The sequence below is a fragment of the Pollachius pollachius genome, assembly GCF_949987615.1.
Source record: "Pollachius pollachius genome assembly, chromosome: 14".
NCBI classification, from domain to species: domain Eukaryota; kingdom Metazoa; phylum Chordata; class Actinopteri; order Gadiformes; family Gadidae; genus Pollachius; species Pollachius pollachius.
In genome coordinates, this window is record NC_136947.1 from 20,804,754 (window position 1) to 20,824,128 (window position 19,375).

A 19,375-nucleotide genomic window follows, 5' to 3' on the forward strand; every position below is an offset into this window, starting at 1 on the left:
CGTTCCTGGCGACGCCAGGAACGTGTCCAACTCCACACGCCACAGCTCCTCCTGCAGCCTGCCGCATCGCAGACGGATGCAGGCGGTTAAGTTCATACAACCTCAGCCTCAGTTCCTTAAGGGACGTCAGGTGATCAAAGATGCGCTCCTGCTAACACGTTCACCCTTCTGTTCTCTGTCCAATGGTCCATCCTCAACTCCCCCTCCCTCACCCTCTCTGCATCTCAAACACCTCTCCACATCGTCCTGCCCCTCTCTATATCTCTTCATCTCTCATCCTCTCTTTCTCTCTCCATCTCTCCTCCCTCCATATGTCTCTCGCTCTCCCTCTCCTCCTCTCTACCTCCAGATCTAAGGCAGGACATGCTGACATTGCAAATCATCAGGATAATGGAGAACATCTGGCAGAACCAGGGTCTTGATCTCAGGTAGGCTCCCCGTCTCCGTAGTGACAGCCCTGTGATAGAACCGGACTGGCCCTGCCCCCTTCCTCCTCCTCCTCCTCCTCCTCCTCCTCCTCCTTCCCCTTCAACTTCTGTTTTATCTGTGCTGCAGTACCTGCATGCTGATTTACAGTGGCCGGCCCATGTGGATGCGGTGATTTAAAAGTGGCTCCTATGCTCATTCTATATCCCTCTGTATCACACACGCTCACTCGTTTGCTCACTTGCATCTCTTTCTCCCTCTCGCTAGTAAAGTCTCGAGGTACCAGATAAATACACTTCTTAGCTTCTCCTTTTACACTTTGCTTTGGAAGATTCTCAGAATATTACATTTCTTTTAATTATTACTACCAACACACACCATCTTATTCACTCACGTGCAAACATATATGGTAAAACTCGCACACACACACATTCTTAAACAAACATACCCACACACAAACACACCTCACTCTCTCACTTGCTGTGCCCCGCAGGATGCTGCCATATGGGTGCCTGTCCATCGGGGACTGCGTGGGTCTGATCGAGGTGGTGAGGAACTCCCACACCATCATGCAGATCCAGTGCAAGGGCGGCCTGAAGGGAGCGCTGCAGTTCAACAGCCACACGCTGCACCAGTGGCTCAAGGACAAGAACCGAGGAGAGATGTGAGCTGTTTTACCTTTCGCCAGGTCTTTACAGTGGTAATCCTGGAGGCAGGATAGTCCAGTAGTCTCTGTGTTTCTCTTTCAAGAAGTTCTGAGCCATTAAAAGTGGGGCCGTTAATGTAGTAGAACTATTTTCAAATTTGAGTGGAAAGTTGGGTAACTGTATCTCCATCAAAGAGTGCGTAATGGGATATGAGAATCTCCAAATGCGTACTGCGATTTGTGAACGTGTATTCAGAATTTGCATGTGCCTTTACCTATTGAGATTTGTAAATGTGTAAAACAGATCTGTAAATGACCAAACAAAACTGTAAATCCATATGGCTAAGTATTTTGCTCAAGTCATCAGTTACTTGTGCATTCTCTTAACTTTTCTGCATTGGCAGAGATCTGCAAATGTGTGTGGCGATTTGCAAATGTGTTTGGATATTTGTCTGTGTGTTAGTAGTTGAGAAGTACCTGACTGTGTGTCAGCCCACATACCAGCAGTCGGCAGTAGCACCCAGTGATTTTAAAAATGACAGGGCTGGGCTGTGTTTGCAGAGTAACCAGAATATGATCATTAAAGGAGACATATTATGTTGTTTTTCCAACAAGTAAACATAGTATTTGAGTTCTAGAAAAAGTGTTTTTGATGCTGTTTGCTGGAAATAGCTTTTAGGAAAAAACTCGCCTACCGCTTTTCCCCTGTTTCAGTCCCTTCAGAATGCGCTGTTTCTGGTGTCTGTAGCTTTAATGCAAATGAGCTGCTGCCCATTGACCAATGAGCTGTCAGACTGAGCCACAGCATGGAGGAGAAGGGATTGTTGCCATTTGCGGACTTCTGAGCTCTATACCAAATAATATAATAATAATATTATATATGGGTATTTATATAATATTATATCCAATATCACGGCCAAAAGCTATGTGCACCTCGGATGATATTATGAATCATAAAGACTGCGTCTGACGTCTCTGGCACTTCCACAACAAGTAAAGACTCCTAGTGGGGGATATCTTGGAGTAGGGAAGTGGGGAGTAATATTCAACTGTGCCCCCTTCCTGCGTAGGAGGGGGCGCCGAAACTGACTCGCTCGTTTGGTAGGTTGGGTGCTTTCAGGAATGCATATCTCAGTCAAAAAATCATGTACAGACTTCTTCAAAGTTTGTATGCGTGTGGGAGCCCCAGAGACTCAAAACAACACCCCAAATCCCAGGAAAAGTGTTGTTTTCATAATATGTCCCCTTTAACGTATTCTTACAAGAATGTGGCCATCTGTACGATCATGAATGACCAAATGCACGTATTGTACCATCATTCGGTCATTTTGTGACACTTTTCGACCCGTTTCCGTTTAGTAAAATAAGGATCCTACGTCTTTGTTTAGGAATCTCTATGTGACGTCTTTCAAGCCACACAGCTATGCTTTTGTTTCCAATGTTGGGACATTGTTGTGAGTCCTGAAAGACTACCCCCTTCCACGCATCATATTACCACCTCAGCAAATAATAAAAAAATGAATATATATATATATATATATATATATATATATATATATATATATATATATATATATATATATTTTTTGTAAACAATGTGGCTTGATACATTTTGTAGGAGGTGCTCTAAAATCTGAAGTCTCAATGAATCTGTGTTTTCTGAAATAACATGTTTATGCCCATTTGATCCATCCTAGTCTGTGTTGCATCGGCTCACAGCCCATTAATGTCACACCTAAATTACACACCTGAGGAGATACTAGGGATGGGGACGAGTAATCAATCATTAAACTCATTAAAGAACGTGATATCTATCATGAAACATAGGCCTACTTCTCCACGGAGGGATCTACTGTAAATGGACTGTGTAGCCGACTGTCTCTGATCACGTGTGCAGTCCTTAATCCTGCATAAGACCACCTATTGAATAGCAATCGGTAGGCTATTTCATTTGGTGAGCTGTTTATTTTGGAATTATATTGTTGTATTAAAGGGGACATATTATTAAAACAACACTTTTCCTGGGATTTGGGGTGTTGTTCTGGGTCTCTGGTGCTCCCACCCGCATACAAAATTTTGGGTATATTAACATGTGACTGCGTGCAAATGTGTCCACAGACATGGTGACGAATGTATGATAGTAAGCATTATTGGCCCTTAACACATATACATATTCAGAAACAACACTGCCTCAAAAGGCTATTGGCTTAAGCAACACCAGTAGAGGTATATACTTTTCCCTGAGCTTTTAAATGTTGCAAACGTGCAAAAACATCATGATATATTTATGTGGCATTCAGTCCAATGCTTAAAATATATGTGTTATTCAGTAAGCCAATGCTGTGGTCAAGTTTGTAAAGTATGACCAAGTGTTTCTTTCTGTTCAATAGATCTATAGAACTTTATCAATCCCCTGTAGGAGAAATGTGTTAATGTTTGTCCCTATAAAACAATAATGGTAAAAAAAATAAATACAAAACATGACGGTAACTAAGTAAGTCAAACCTTCCAATCTGAAGGCTCTACTTAACCACTCCCCCTACTCACTTCCACCAATGCAAAGCGAACAGAACTGAATAGGGGAGGGTGTAGCCTAACTAGTTTGTGAACGACCCAGAGAAACGCAACGCAAATTCAATGTGAACTTGTATGAGGCTTTAATAAAATCCCGGACGATTTTGAAATTCCGCCACACATTTTTTTTTGTGTCTCAAAAAGACGGCATGTCCGGGCAAAAGAGGACATCTGGTTACCCTATGGGAAACCCATTTGATTCCTACCTGTTCCACTGTTAAATAGCGGCGCAAATTGGTGACACTATCCTGGTAATTTCTCTGCGTGAGAAATGCTAATTGTGGCGTGTGCATGGGTTGAATTGCGTGTGTCTCACGCCGAATGCGTGAGACTTGAGAGGCCTGTATTATATTATATAGATATAGAGCCACTTATACAACAACCACTTCTCCTCCATGCTGTGGTTCACTCTGACAGCTCATTGGTCAATGGGCAGCAGCTCATTTGCATTAAAGCTACAGACACCAGAAACAGCGCATTCTGAAGGGACTGAATCAGAGGGGAATAGCAGTAGGCGAGATCTTTTTTCCTAAAAGCTATTTCCAGCAAACAGCTTCAAAAACATGTTTTCTGGAACTCAAATACTATGTTTACTTGATGGGAAAACACCATAGTATGTCTCCTTTAAGGTCCTTTTACATCAGGGAAAAAAGAAAGATACGCTCAGCCTAAATAGGTTAGAGAACCAACGTCCTTTCAGCGAAATGGAGTTTAACTTCTAATCCAAGTGTTACATAATTTAGGGATGAGGGGTAGGGATGTGAATAACTCAAAATTTTCATGGTCGAATAATCAGTGGGTGCTATGAACGAATAATCGATTATTCGATGTGTGCCGACATTCACAAAGGCTGCCATGAATAGTCGGCAAGAAATCACTAAATATCTTACGCGCAAAAAAACAACTACCTGCTAAGTAGTTCCGTCAAATTGTCTGTTCAGCCTTCAAAACGAGAGCTGGTAAATTGTAAAAAATGCATTAAACTGTAATCAGACAATGTGGTTATATGCTCTTGACCACTGGTTCTCAAAGTGCGGCCCGCGGGCCAATGGCGGCCCGCAGAAACATTCCTGGCGGCCCGCAATGACATACTGCAAATTAAAAAAAAAAAAATTAAAAAGTTTTTTTTTAAAATTAATATATCAATATTAATTCAAAGAAATATAAAGAGAAAAGTCGTCTCTCTAGCTTTCAATTAAATCCTGTTAAATTTGTTAGTTTTAATCCGACTGTACATTACTTTGAAAGGATGAACCTCAGTTTCGGGATTTAGACCTCACTTGACCTCACTCCCAGAGGTCTGCAATGTTTCTTTTTACCATTGGGATGCTGACGGTGTTTCCCGCCTTTTTTTTTTTCCTTTGGCGGCCCGCAGTCAAATTTCGGGTTCCTAAATTGGCCCTCAGCTGTCAAAACATTGAGAACCCCTGCTCTAGACCCTATATTATCTGTGGTATAAAGACTGGGACGAATGTTGAATTATGAATATGTAGAATGCATAATGTTAGCTCTCTGGCTCATAGCTGAGCGGACTAGAATACCTCCCGTTGCCAAGTCGTAGCGAAGGTCCGTCCTATTTACTGGAGGAGTGAACAACGTTTCCGTTGCATAAGAACCTTACGGGAGGGTAATGACTGTACCAGGTATTAGTCAAACCCTCAGGCGTTACCAGGGAAACAAAGTTATGGCTTGTTCAAAACTTTATATTTAGATTGTAAAACGCATGAAAAATAAATGAAAATATTTATTTTCTTTGGCAAGTGACCATGGTATAATCGGGATAATGCCCTTTGAAGTGTCCAACATTAGTTCCGTCCGTTTATTTGAATGGGACAAAATGTTAACGGTCCAAATGTTAAAAAATCTACTTTGACCCTCGGGAACGAATAATCTGATATTCTGACCCATCCCTAATGAGGGGGATGATGATTGGTCAGTCATTTGGCCTTTTGTAAATCTATTCATGCTTTTTGGAGACGTTTGTTTTTAAGTTATTTACCCTGTTTGCTGCGATCTATCTGGAGGCTTTCTCTGTCAGGTAAGGGTGGTATCCAATGAGAAACTGTTACAACTACCCACCGATATCATAAAGCAACTCCTATTCAAGTACCCAAGTGCACGAAAAAATTGGCTAGTAGTGGCAACTTTATGCATATTACTGATCAATATACATAACAGATGGTCCTTAATGTAGTTTACCACTACGGATGCAATTAGAGGTGTGTGTCTTGAGAAATGTTAATAGGCTTTTAAGTAATGCTTCAGCATGTCCAACATGTACAATGACCATGGGGACTATGACTAAGAAACCCCATTGGGATTGGTTGATTTGATTTATTCACGGGCTAAAGCTGCAAATGATCCACCTTGGTGGGATGGTGTGGTGTTAAATTGAGTTGTAACTGATTTCCTGCTCTTGGAGCAAAACTCCTTGACTTTTCAGCCAGCTTTTCTGTGTGTGTGTGTGGGTGTGTGTGTGTGTGTGTGTGTGTGTGTGTGACAATCATTTATCAGATCAGGCACATACCGATACTGAAAATACATTTGCATATTCCTGTTATCATTTCAAAAATCCCAGTACGCTAATAGAGATTTCTTATCAGGTTTATGAATCTGATTATCCACACACGGATTAGGACAGTTAATCGACTCTTCCCCCACAGTTGTTAACAGTAAGTCTACAATATAGATAGTAAACCCGAAGTCTGCAGTTCTGGTGTGGACGTATGAATCCTAATTATAAAAAGTGTCTCTTTAGCCTGGAGCTTTTTTGCTTTGATAATCGACAGTTTGGATTCAGTTTTATGGTAAAACATGTTGTAGCTTCATATTCAGGGACAATTGGAGTCATCCGTTCGTTTGTATGGAATGCCAGTTAAGTCAATATTAAATAATTAAAACAGATAATGTAGGTTTGACAAGGGAGGGGATGAGGTGATCTTTATTTATCTATGGATTTATTACATTGCCCTGTTATATAATTCATCGGCATAATTATTTATATATGTATTTACTTGTTAGATTTGTACTTGAATGGCATGCAATACGTTTGGTGTATTGAATCAGTAACCTGCCTTTTGAATCTGATAAAATGCTTTAAATGTATTTTCACACACTTTAAAACATACTGTGTTTTAGTGCTGTGATGGTTGTTGGATTCAAGGGTCTGCTGCCAGATTACTTACTGCAATGTAATCGTAATGCATTGTTATTTAAACGTGATATTGTTCCTCAGGTACGACCAGGCCATCGATCTGTTCACGCGGTCGTGCGCTGGCTACTGCGTAGCGACCTTCATCCTGGGCATCGGAGACCGACACAACAGCAACATTATGGTGAAAGAAGACGGACAGGTAAATGTTCAGCTGGCCTACGTCCACCTGGTTTATTAAAGTTACTATTTATTCACCTAGCGGCCATCCTGGCTCTAATATCTGGCTGGATAGAACTGAATGTGGAATATAGAGCTAGCGTTAAGGACCAAGATGGCCGCTAGGTAAATAGGGTCAACCCCTCATAACACGTGACAGATCGCATTGGAACGATAAGGGTTTTAAACTCCTAATGGCGGTCGATGTGTGTGTCTTAACACCGATGACGCTTCACTGCGTTTGCTACACTCTCTCTGTTGTTGCCCCTCCCCCGATAGCTGTTCCACATCGACTTCGGCCACTTCCTGGATCACAAGAAGAAGAAGTTTGGGTACAAGCGAGAGCGTGTGCCCTTTGTTCTGACGCAGGACTTCTTAATAGTCATCAGCAAAGGAACCCAGGAGTGTACCAAGACCAGGGAGTTTGAGAGGTACTTTGTCATTTCCTTCAGTTTACATAGGGGATTAAGCGTTTTATTATCCTTATCATTATCTGTTTGTTTTGTCTCTGCATTTTTGCAGAGACAAATCTCATGTGTGTTTTGTTTGTCTGCATCTATTTCCCTTTGGCCTCTCATTCTCTCACAGCCTCGCTCACTCTATTCCCCCTCTCCACCTCTCTTTCACTCTATCAACCTCCCTCTTTCTCTATATTGTCTCTTAGGCCCCATCCACACGAGTGAAAACAATCTTTTCCCCTCCGTTTTCCTTGCAACGTTTCAGGAATTTCTCTGTAAAGACGGATTCATTGCAAAAACACATCTAGCGGTAGAAACGCTGTAGTACATATTCAAGGCCACTGTGTGGCGTTGGTTCTCAACCAAAAAAAGAAGAAGACGAGGCGGAGCATTCGCATCAAGCCTGCGCGATGTATACAAACATACAGTCCAGGAGTATGTTGTTAAACCTTGTAGATTGAGCAGAAAATACTATTGGATGTACAGAGAGTAATTGAATTTACCAAGGGGCTGTATTTAAAGCTACAAAAATAATTAAGATCAAACAAAACAAATTTGACGGAACTCTAATGTTGCCCAGCTGGTGGGGGGCCAATGACTTCATCGTTTGCGTATCTGGCGTCCACACGAATCCTAACACGAAAGCGCATAGAGCCGTTTTTCTCTTTTTTACCCTGGGACCTGGTTTCAAAAAAGTGTGTTGTCGGGCCCCGAAAAATGCCGGATCCGTCTAGAGGTTTAGCTCAAACGCACAAGACTTCTGCGTTTTCCCCAAAAATGTATGCCCCTCCTTCTGTCTTTCCACCTCTCTTTCTTGCACTCTCTCAATTGCCTCTCTCCCGCACATCTCTTTCTTTCTCTCGCACAATTACACCCCAACTCTATATCTTTCTTTGTTTCTTCATCTCTCGCTCTCTCGCTCTTGCTGCGAGAGAGCTTTCTCGCCAGCGAGAAAAGTATGAAGGTATTATTGTTGCAAAAGTCTTTAGCACCTGTAACTGCAGATTTTGTATGCGTACACTTAAGTCAAAAATGTGTAACAGTAAATTTGAAGTCCTAAATATTTATTTTGCATGTCTACTCTAAAGTCACAAATGTGTAACAGTACATCTGGTGTTGTAAATATTTTTTCTACCATTGTAAACACTAAATAGGGTCTACGAGTTCACAAGTCTGTGTTACAGGTGCACAAATCCTATCCTGTGCATCACAACTTCAAAGAGTCATGCCCTTGGCACTTTTGTTACAATTGCAGCGCAGTTGGTGCAAAACACATTCACACACCCGTGTTTCATAATCTGAGAACATGCACAAAAGTTGTGCATTTGTAAACCCAAATGTGAACTAATGCATCAGAAGTTGCAAATCTGTGAAATATTTCCTCACAAATGGAATTATATAGATCGCTATGTTCAATGAGCATTTTAATGAGCGAGCACAAGTCCATCAATACAACTGCTTGAATCTGCTGCTACGAGTCTCAGCTGTTGTTTTTCTCAGGGATACTTTTGCAGCATGACTATGTGGTACAAGTGTAGCAAAAGTGATTTGTATCCATGTGAAGCAGAGCGTCCGTGGGCGGGACAAAACTGCAGTATTAACCAATGAAAGTCGCCGGCAGGGGGTGCATTTTTCAAACTACACTGGGAACATCCAAGCAAACTCTTACTTTCTGGAGTCTTGAAAGTAGACAAGAGGGCATCCTACACGACGGAGTTGGGTATCTTACATTATGTCAAATTAAATTACTTAGTTCAACTGAATTCCCCCCAAATTATTGCATTAACATGCCCCAAGTGTCCTTCAATGTATTTTAATGGTCTGCTTGGATGGTCGAATGCACACATTTTGGGCATGTTCTCAGAATATGAAACACGGGTGTGCGAATGTGTTTTGCACCAACTGCGCTGCAATGATTGTAGAAAAAGTGTCAGTTGCATGACTCTTTGAAGTTGTGATACACAGGATAGGATTTGTGCACCTGTAACACAGACTTGTGAACTCGTAGACCCTATTGTTACACATTTGTGACTTTAGAGTACACATGCAAAATAAATATTTACGACTTCAAATTTACTGTTACACATTTGTGACTTTAGAAATCTGCAGTTACAGGTGCTAAAGACTTTTGCTACAATAATACCTTCATAGAAAAGCATCGTTCTCGCTGCGAGAGAGAGCTTTCTCGCCAGCGAGAAAAGCATCGTTCTCTCTTGTTCTTGCTCTCAATTGTCTATCTCCATCCTCTCTCCTTGTTTTTATCCCAGCTATCTTTGTTGTATACGGGGAATGGGTTAGCCTAGCAATTGTTAGTCCTTGGCACTTGTTTCTTCTAGGAACATCCTTACTTCATCAACAGCTATATATTGTCGTTTCCCTTTCTTCTAACAAATGTACTCAGTGTTTCCCCCAGGAAATGTCTCAGTCAAGGTGGTCTTGACTGGGGGGGGGGTCTTTTATTTATATATAAAAACATTTATTCATCTATAAATATTTTTATATATAATGTTTTTATAAATTTTTATATGCTTTACTCAGGTGTGTGAATTGACCTTGATAGGAAGCGTCCTGTATGTATGTATGTATATATATATATATATATATAGTGTTTCCCCTAGGATGGAGTTGCAGCAGCAGAGGTGAAATGTTTTTCTTTCTGCTCGCAAATTCTTTTGTGTGCTCGCAAAGCGCACCCTGCCGGGAGGTTGCTATGTGTCTGTCGGCAACATAAGGGTGTACATACAGTACATTTATGCACAGTAATGAGCAGGGGAAATATGGAGAGATTGAACGTGATACAAGTATAATCTTTAAAACAATTATTTACATTTATTTAACAAAAAATATATTATATCAACAACCACCCTATACAATAAAATCATATAACACAAATACTACAACAATCGAAAAGGTCTGTGCCTCCAACCAATGCATCTTCCCACTCCCTGCCCTCTCCCCAACAAAAAGGTTGTAGTAGAACCATAAAGAGGCCATGGCTCTATTGAACATGTTTAAGGGCTTTAGAGTCAATAATGGCGACACTACTGAAATTGTTGCTAAAAAAAAAGTATATTGACATTTTTGCCAAAAAGAAATTCCAGGAAGCGTCCGTAGCGCAAAGAAAATTTGTTTCTAAAGACAAGATGGAGCTCCCCTCTCCTCTTCTCTCCGTTTATATGCTTTACTCAGGTGTGTGAATTGACCTTGATAGGAAGCGTCCGTAGTGCAAAATAATATAACATTCGTTTTTTAAAGAGATAAGACGGAGCTCTCCTCCCCTGTCCTCTCCTCTCCGTTTGTATGCTTTACTAAGTGTGTGAATTGACCTGGATATGAAACGCATATCCAGCGTCCGTAGCGCACAGAATGTTATATTATTTTGCGTAGTGCAAAATTAGTCTTTAAAGAGATATGCTGAAGCTCTTCTCTCCTCTTGTTAAAAAAAATAAATTCAGCGGCTGTCATATTTCAGCAGCGGCGAACCGCCGCTGCTAGGTGCATACAGGGGAAACACTGATATATTTATATATATATGTATATATATATATATATTTCAATACATTGGTATTCAAGGCAGGGCCCTAGTGTTGTTAAGGCGGCCGCCTTAACCATACAGTGGTTAAGGCGAATATCAATGTCGGCTAAATGCCCTAAAGGTCTAAATGTCAATGTTCTCTCCCTCTCTCCCCCTCTCTCCCCCCCTCAGGTTCCAGGAGATGTGCTACAAGGCCTATCTGGCCATCCGCCAGCATGCCAACCTCTTCATCAACCTGTTCTCCATGATGTTGGGCTCCGGCATGCCCGAGCTGCAGTCCTTCGACGACATTGCCTACATCCGCAAGACGCTGGCCCTGGACAAGACAGAGCAGGAGGCTGTGGACTACTTCATGAAGCAGATGAACGATGCCCACCACGGTGGCTGGACCACAAAGATGGACTGGATCTTCCACACCATCCGCCAGCACGCCATGAACTGAAGTGGGCGTAGCCCCCGCGGCAGACCATGGTGGGCCTGAGGCGAGGGCGGTTTGGACTGAAAGGAAAAGGTTCCTACACCCGGTGGATGGAGTCGTTCCCCTTCCTCTCCTACGGCGTGAGTTTGTTGGAGAATGCCGTCTAGGGCGGTGTGACGATCGCCGGCGTGCTTTTCTTGCCTTTTCTACTCTGCGTCTGAACCTCAGCCGTCTGCTCCGTGGACCTCTCCAAGGCCCGGGGGGAGCAGGAGAGGATCTGCTCAGATCTTCTTCCTTCTCCACAGCAGAGAAGAGGAGAGCAGGGAACATTCAGCCTTCTTCCTGTAAGCACCGAACCATGAGCGCACTGCTTAGTTGATCCTTAGATTATCAGCATTGAAAGACAGTATGACTTATTCTGGTCGCCTAGCAGTTACACTAAGTCATGTTCTACCCACTACCTATGAGGACCTGAAGGAGGCAGAGCACATCTCGCCTCACTTTGGGCCTCTTTTGTCCGGAGGATGCATGGCAAGGAATTGAAAAGCGGACCCGAAAAAGATCCCTGAGGTGCCCTCAAAGCCGGTCGACAGGTTGAATCTGGAGGTATCGGCGCTTCGGCAAACGCTGCAAAGGACAGGAGGGTCGCTCTGCTGTGGACAAGGTGTTACGCAAAAAGCTGAGTTTTATTCAAAGTATAACGTTTGACTCCCGCTGACGACTATCACGTCTTTGTTTTGTTTCTTTTAATGTTTGTGTCCTCCATATATCCCCTCTCGTTCTACAGATGTGGGCCTGGGCTTTTTTTTTTTTTTACTGCAGTATATTCATCCCTGGATGCTTACTGTGCACATTTACCTTTTTAAGTCTTTATTTTCTACTGAGCCAAAGTCCCTGTAAGCCACCTATACATCATTTGTTGTTATTAACTCACTACTATTCCAATTCCCGTTTATCTACGTAGCACTGATCTTTGCTCCATTTCAGTTTCTTATTTTAATTTTATTTTTTTTATTTTTATCTGTCGGTCAGTATTATAATTAGTGTTTCCAGCATTAAGTTACTTAACGTTGCGAGGGATGAAATACCCATTTCAAGGTTTGAGAAAGCTAAAGTAAATGTTTGAGTTCAGCTCTATTCTTGTTTATCGTTGTCCTTATTTGGTTTCTGTGAGTGACTGTAAGGCACACCGTTGTTCTCATCGTGATGTTGTGTTACACTATGCAAACTGTACCTTATTTGTCTGTTCGTACTTTCCCACACAAACGTGTTCTGGTTAAGTCCTCGACAAAGTGATGAAGTGAAACCCAGATGACTTTCCCCACCTTGTCGCAGTCCAAGGCTAGCATTTTATAGACTGAACAGAGAAGATGAAAATGAAGAATAATAATAAGAGAAGTTAACCGATACTGCGTCATCATCGCTGTAGAACTGGCTGCTCACGCACAGAAGGACCATCAACCCTGCCTTTTCCATGTTCTTATTTAACTTTTATTTCTGTTGTGCTGAGTCATGACCTGTATGGGCACCACAGCCCTAGAGGTGACCCTGTTGTTTTAACCTGTTAACCCTCTGCTTCAGGCCTCTTCAGCTAAGATACCGAGGCGATGTAGTTGATTTAGAAGATCTACTCTACAATCCAACCTTGTGATCTTTAATTCCCCCAAACCCGCCCCCAAAGAAAGAGTCTCAACCTCAAAGGGAAATTAAAGAATTACATCTGAGAGTGCCCGCTGGCTTCATGTGTTGAGGCCTTGTCTCAGCTCTACCAAATAACAAAGAAGAGATGGACGCCTTCCTGGCCAGGCTTCACGTCTCTCATAGATACACATGTATCTCACTAACCTGTGGATGAGGGGCCGTGGACTGTCCAGGAAAGCGATCCCTTAGTGAATGTGTGCGTTTCCGTACAGGATACAGACCCAATGGGCTGGCCCCATTCAAGAGTGTCACATGCAGACGATAAGATGGAAAAATTATCCTAAAGTTCAATGCCTTCCCCCCCCCTACACTTTGTCTTTGTTTGTGGTTGCTTTAGTCATTATATCGCTGCATCATGCATGAGGTCCCGAGTGCGATTGTCTTTTGGTTGACCTGATGTTTACTTGAATTTCATGTTAAAAGAAAGAAAAATGACCTTGTTACTTGTACTTGTGTGTGGTACTACAATGTCACGATGAAGGTAACTGATATCGAAAAAACGTGCAAATGCTTTTCTTGAATAACGCTACAGAGGTAATATATTTTTGTATTTTAAAACGTATAGGCAGAAGAGCTGATGTCTGTCGAAATCGGCGAAAGATGGAAGGAAGAACGAAATGAATAAAAAATAAAAACTAAGTTGGAGTCGTGCATTGTGTGAAGCAGTTCTCTTAGCGAAACCAAGTAGACGGCTCCTAGCTGTCAAAACGATATGAATCCTAACTGTTGAAGGACGGGTCTTTGAAAAGTGCAGAGTATTGTTGTGCAGAGAGAGATCTGAGCTCAGTAAGGGGCTGCCCTGCATGTTTTATGTTTTTGTTTGTTGTAAAGGACACATCATCCATATGATACATCTATTCATGTGTACATTTCCATAACACCTCTTAGAATGATCTTGTCAACCCACTTCCCTCCCCTCCCCCATTCCTCTTATGAACCCATGTCTGACAAAAGTATTAATTCATAAACTCATTGTACTGTTAAATAAAAAATATTTCTCTTTATTGAAAGCGCAGTCTTAATTGTGTGTGTTTGTCGCTCGTCATCATAATCCAACTCCAACCACAGGCCTCTGGTCTGCATTGCATTCCGCTGAGGGCCAGCTAAGGGGCCGTTGGGATGGTGGTTAGGTCTGTACATGGAGGGGCCGGTCCTCGGGGCCCTGGTCTCGGTGCACGGGGACGGGGGCTAGGTCTGTACGTGGAGGGGCCGGTCCTCGGGGCCCTGGTCTCGGTGCACGGGGACGGGGGCTAGGTCTGTACGTGGAGGGGCCGGTCCTCGGGGCCCTGGTCTCGGTGCACGGGGACGGGGGCTAGGTCTGTACGTGGAGGGGCCGGTCCTCGGGGCCCTGGTCTCGGTGCACGGGGACGGGGGCTAGGTCTGGATGTGGAGGGCCCCTCCGGCCTAGGTCCCGGTGAACGAGTCCCAGCTGCTGGGTGAGCTTCACTAGAACCACCAGCAGGGCCCCTCCACCTAGCATGAGGCCGGGCCACAGCAGGGCCAGCAGGGCCCTCCTCAGGGAGTACTTCCTGTGCAGCAGGGCGTGGCCCCGGTGCTTGGCGGGGTCCGTGAGACAAGCCAGGCTCTGGCCCAGCTGCTCCCCCAGGTTGTCCTTCACCACCAGGGCCTCGGCCTGCAGCGCCGCCTCCTCCATCTTACACTTGGGGACGTAGAAGCACTGGGAGAAGAGATATGTCACGGGGGCTCAGAATTCCCCTCTTAATAGACTTAGAGGTTTGTTTAAAACTTACCCAGTGTTCTTAACCATTATTTCTTAGGCTGGGAAGATTGATCTGCTCATTACACCATTGGCTAATGTGTGGTCGAATTCATAGCAGATACCTTTTCAGGGGGCCTTTGGGGAAATTATTTTACTATGGTCCCCCTCTGACCATCTCCACTTCTTTGAGGTAATTAGATTTTGCCTAATTTTGCTGAGGAATGTCGAGGCCAGTTTGGATAGAAGTGATCCAGGCCCTAACTCCTGTTATTAACCCCATAGTCCTGCCCCACTGCACCGCTCAGAATCAAAGTGTGTGACAATGAGGGCCTCCCTTCGTCCACCGCATGTTCACACTATTTACAAAGACTGGAGAGCACAGAACAAGGTGCTTCTTATCCCATCATTTCCAGCATGCTCAAATTTAAGAAATCCCATAATTTGCATTAAATTAAATTCCTCCAGAACAGCAAACCCACCCAAGGGAGAAGCCTGGATGGGATGACCTGTGCAGGTGGCCGGGGGCCCGAGGGTGTCTCGTACCTGGGGCGCCAGGATCAGGGCGTCCTCGTGGTGGTGCAGGAGGGTGGCCCGGCCGGAGGCGCTGTGGTTGGCGGTGACCCGGAGGCAGGGCATGATGCTCACCCCCCGGCACCCCACCCAGTCCTGCAGGAGCTCCACCTGGATCAGCACGCAGCCGCCGCGCTCCACCCAGTTGCTAGGGGAACACCGGCCAATCAGGTATGTCAAGTTTTTCTTGGTATGAAACTTCACCACGGTCAGTCTCAAAGGGGCGTCACAGACCCACAGGACACCAACCAAGGAAACACAGCTTTACTTTAATAATGAAAATAAGCACTAAGGCGCTCGACTCATAGGAATAAAATGCATTGAATATTGATACCAGCGGTTTAATAGTGTGAAATATTGTCCAATGTCCAGCCTTTAGACCAAGACTAATTTGAACGAAATCGTTCCTTTCAAATAGCTATTCTGTTTTGCAATAGAATTCTGACAACCCAAAATCAATTAGTGCGCTTCTATCTAAACCCTTTATCTATTACCCCTTCAGCTTATATAGACACAGGAACAAACAATAAAGAATCAAGCTGAACAACAATAAAATAAACAATAAAGAATCTAGCCATACCCTTTGTGCATGTAGACATGTCTCAGACACTACACTGCACAGATTATTGTATTTTTATAGGTCTATATTCCTACGATTTGATAGATCATTTCTGACTCTACCCAGCGACTAGGCTGAAGTCACCACAGCCCACTTGGAGGCAAAGCGGCAAAGCATGGAGCTCTTAAACTGGTAGTGGAGACGCTAATCAGCGTCGAACGGTATGACTCGGCACAGCCAAAAGTGCTGATGGAAAAACAGCGATGGGTTTTACCTGTGTTCACACATCCTTACCTGTTCACATAGGGCTTGACTGTAGTGATTCCCACCACGAAGAACATTAGAACGGAGAAGGCCATCATGGTGAAGCCCAGTAGAACGGCCCGGTCCTCCCCAGCACTGGAGACGGGAATCTGGGCCTTGAGGCCGCCATCATCAGCCACCCTCCACATCTGCTCCTGCACTGGGCGTGACTGGAGCAGCCCTCTGTGACACACATACACACACACACACACACACACACACGCACACGCACACGCACACACACGCAAGATTGTATGTGTACATTAATATATGCATGACCATTGCATGGCAGAGACTCCAACACCTGCCTACTTTATTTCCACATTAATATGGATTACACACCGGTACTTACAGATTCACACCGGCACAAATTCATGCAAGGCTACATGCAATGCAGCTATGTGGACACTGTGTACAAGCTCACAAACACAAACTCTCTCCCGCTCTCTCGGTCTCTCTTTCTGCATCGCACACCCTAGGGATGACAATGGTCAAGGGTGCAGAAAAGCAAACAGAACAGGGAGAATGCTGACGGTGTGTACACATTGGTAATGAAGCAGACCTCTCTGTGAGAGGGAAGTGGGTCCGGGTCCTACCTTGTGGGCCTCTTGCGCGCTCCCTGCAGGTTGATGTTGATGGGGACGTTGTAGGATCCACGAGGAGCCGTCGTGCTCAAGAACATCTCTACACCCTGCTGAATACTCACCACTAAGGCTGCGCCCGACCAATCACACCTGGGTGAACCACAGCCCCGCCACCAAAACCCCTACCTCTCCTCGCCTTGATCCACAAGTCAAACTAGGAGCCAGTGCGGCTCAATGTGCAGCTGTAACCTCCCGTAGACACTGTAGATGGGACTCACCGCGCGGACTGAAGGAAGTGATTGCGGTTGAAGCTGGATTTTCCTGTTGTTTACCGAGTCTCAAAGGTGACTGCACAAAGGCTTCCACCCTGGCGACTCCCAGGTTCCTATAGAAACGGCCATGAGGTGAGCCAGGTAACTAATGGCTTCCCACTGGACCAGGGTGTCTCTGCAGACACACCAATCAGAGACTCTGGTTTTGTAAGACTTCCCTCTTCTGTACACAGTGCTAATGTATATACAAGACCGGGTTAAGTACCCAATGAAGGCCAAGTGGTGTGCTGTGCTTCATTACTTTATATTACTTTATTCAGCATTCATCCAAAGTAATATACAGTAAACTGAACACAAACCCCTGTCACAGTAAACAGGGTGGAGGCGGTGGTGAAGGGGATTGATGGGGGCTGATGTGAGGGGAGAGGAGGCACTCTGTGGTGGGAAAGCATTGGAGAGGTTATGGAGTTGGGGTTGTTTTTTACTCTGCCACAGTACGGAGGAGGGATGCTTCCTCCACACATGGGAGAGGGATTCATCTCCTTTTGAAGTGTTTGATTTCAGGCTGGAGTTCATATTCAATATGCAGGGGCAGTTTGATTGGCTGCTCTGCATGGGAGTTCCCGGTGTCTTTAATACACACTTTGATAAACAGAGACTCCATCAGCAGGATCAGGGAGAGAGCGCCCGGGAGAGAAACCAGTGGTGCAGTGCCCTGCTGGCTGTGCTGTGTGTTCTGAAAGCATAGGCTGCAGTGGTCTTCTCTCATTCAATGACGGGGAGGAAGTTGTTTGGCTGCTAATGGCAATGAAAGGGAAGCCACTGAGCGGCCCTGTCGCACATCTTTGATTGTTAAACATTTGAGATATGTTAGGATTTACTGCAACTGTTGTGATGTCTTTGTTTGTAATATAATAGCAGGTATTAGGTATATACAGCTGGTGTTGATAACATTTGTCTTATGAAGGGTTTTCCTTGTTCCATACCGAGGTCCAGTGTCATTAGAATCCTAACATGATCATGGATGGTGATCCATCACCTGCCTCAGCCTCCATCCATCTGAACTGGTATCTGTTGTCACATTGTTTTCCGAAGGACAGCATTCGAAGGATACGCATTCTCTTTGCCTTTTTCCCAAAATGCTGAAGTTCCTCTTCCCCAGATTTAACTTTTTAGTTGTTTTGTTTTGAAAAGTTAATGTAGTCCTCTGTGTCGTTTTAAGTTCTCCCGATGTTATTGATTCCAGAATGCCTTGTGCTTCATTTGGAAATGGCGGTACGTTGAATGGCAGCAACTTTCTGCAGTCATTATTTCATGTTTCTGTTTGGCCATGACAGCTCTGAGTAAGTATGCTGTTGACTCCTTTTTTTCTGCTGCTGTCCTTTAGACTTTTTGTGTAGGAGGGCTTTAGGAAGCAGTTGGCAGCCAGAGGCTACTGCTTGAGCGTTCATCCTCATTTAGTTAGCTGTCAGAGGTGATGTTATCCCCCGCTGGCCCCCAGATCATCAGTTGAACAGAACAACTTTCATTTGTCCCTAGCACTCGTTCTGATAAAGAAAAGCATTTTAGCATTTCATGGCATAGTACTCAAAAACACACAATTGTTGTGTCCGTTAAATATATGAAAACACTGTGTCTGCATCACAAATCCACTCAAATCCATTTAGACTGGAGAACACACCTGCCCTCCCCACACAACACAAACCCCTGTCCCTCCCACCCACCATAAAAACTAGAACTATATTGTCCTTCAGGAATGTGTGCTACATCCAGCCTGTTTATGGAATATCATGACTGCCTGTGCGAACACACACATATGCGCAAACAGGTACACGCACATGCACACACACACAAACAAGAAACTTACCTTCCATGCCACAAACATATTCCATATTTATAACTGAAACCGTGCCACACCCTCAATGTTCACCTGCTTCCTTATGAAGAGGAACTGGCAGAACTTTGCAGAACTATTTTCAACACACCGAGCAACCCCCAGAAAGTGGAAAGTGCTGGCAGCTCCAAATTTGAGTTATTTTGAAGGGAGCTTGTGAAGATGGATGGTTGCAGAATCAAGCCTAATCTACGTATTTTTTTTTTAGAGTTTCCTAACAATCTGTCTAGCTACTCCTACTCCTCACACTAGCTACTCCTCACACTTCATTACACACCAGAATCGGTATGAGCAGAATCAAAAACAAAGAAACATCACAAAGTTCAGTTCCAACTCCACAATAAC

At 44.0% G+C, this 19,375-nt stretch overlaps 2 protein-coding genes across 2 annotated transcripts in view; one reads left to right on the forward strand and one right to left on the reverse strand.

The window, feature by feature from the left end:
• LOC307086162 (phosphatidylinositol 4,5-bisphosphate 3-kinase catalytic subunit alpha isoform) overlaps positions 1–12,356 on the forward strand; it is a 50,756-nt gene extending 38,400 nt beyond the window's left edge. The window contains exons 17-21 of the mRNA XM_079751268.1: positions 350–428; positions 920–1,090; positions 6,882–6,999; positions 7,296–7,447; positions 11,181–12,356. Of these exons, the coding sequence (XP_079607394.1) occupies positions 350–428; positions 920–1,090; positions 6,882–6,999; positions 7,296–7,447; positions 11,181–11,451 (791 nt within the window). The 3' untranslated portion in view covers positions 11,452–12,356. The remainder of the gene's footprint in view (positions 1–349; positions 429–919; positions 1,091–6,881; positions 7,000–7,295; positions 7,448–11,180) is intronic.
• Positions 12,357–14,440: 2,084 nt separating this feature from the next.
• On the reverse strand, positions 14,441–16,962 carry kcnmb3 (potassium calcium-activated channel subfamily M regulatory beta subunit 3; the record flags this gene model as incomplete). The annotated part of the gene is made up of 4 exons (XM_079751338.1): positions 14,441–14,806; positions 15,392–15,566; positions 16,272–16,463; positions 16,877–16,962. 4 exons carry the CDS (start codon positions 16,960–16,962, stop codon positions 14,441–14,443), a joined length of 819 nt encoding a protein of 272 aa, XP_079607464.1.
• Between the last annotated feature and the right edge of the window lie 2,413 nt (positions 16,963–19,375).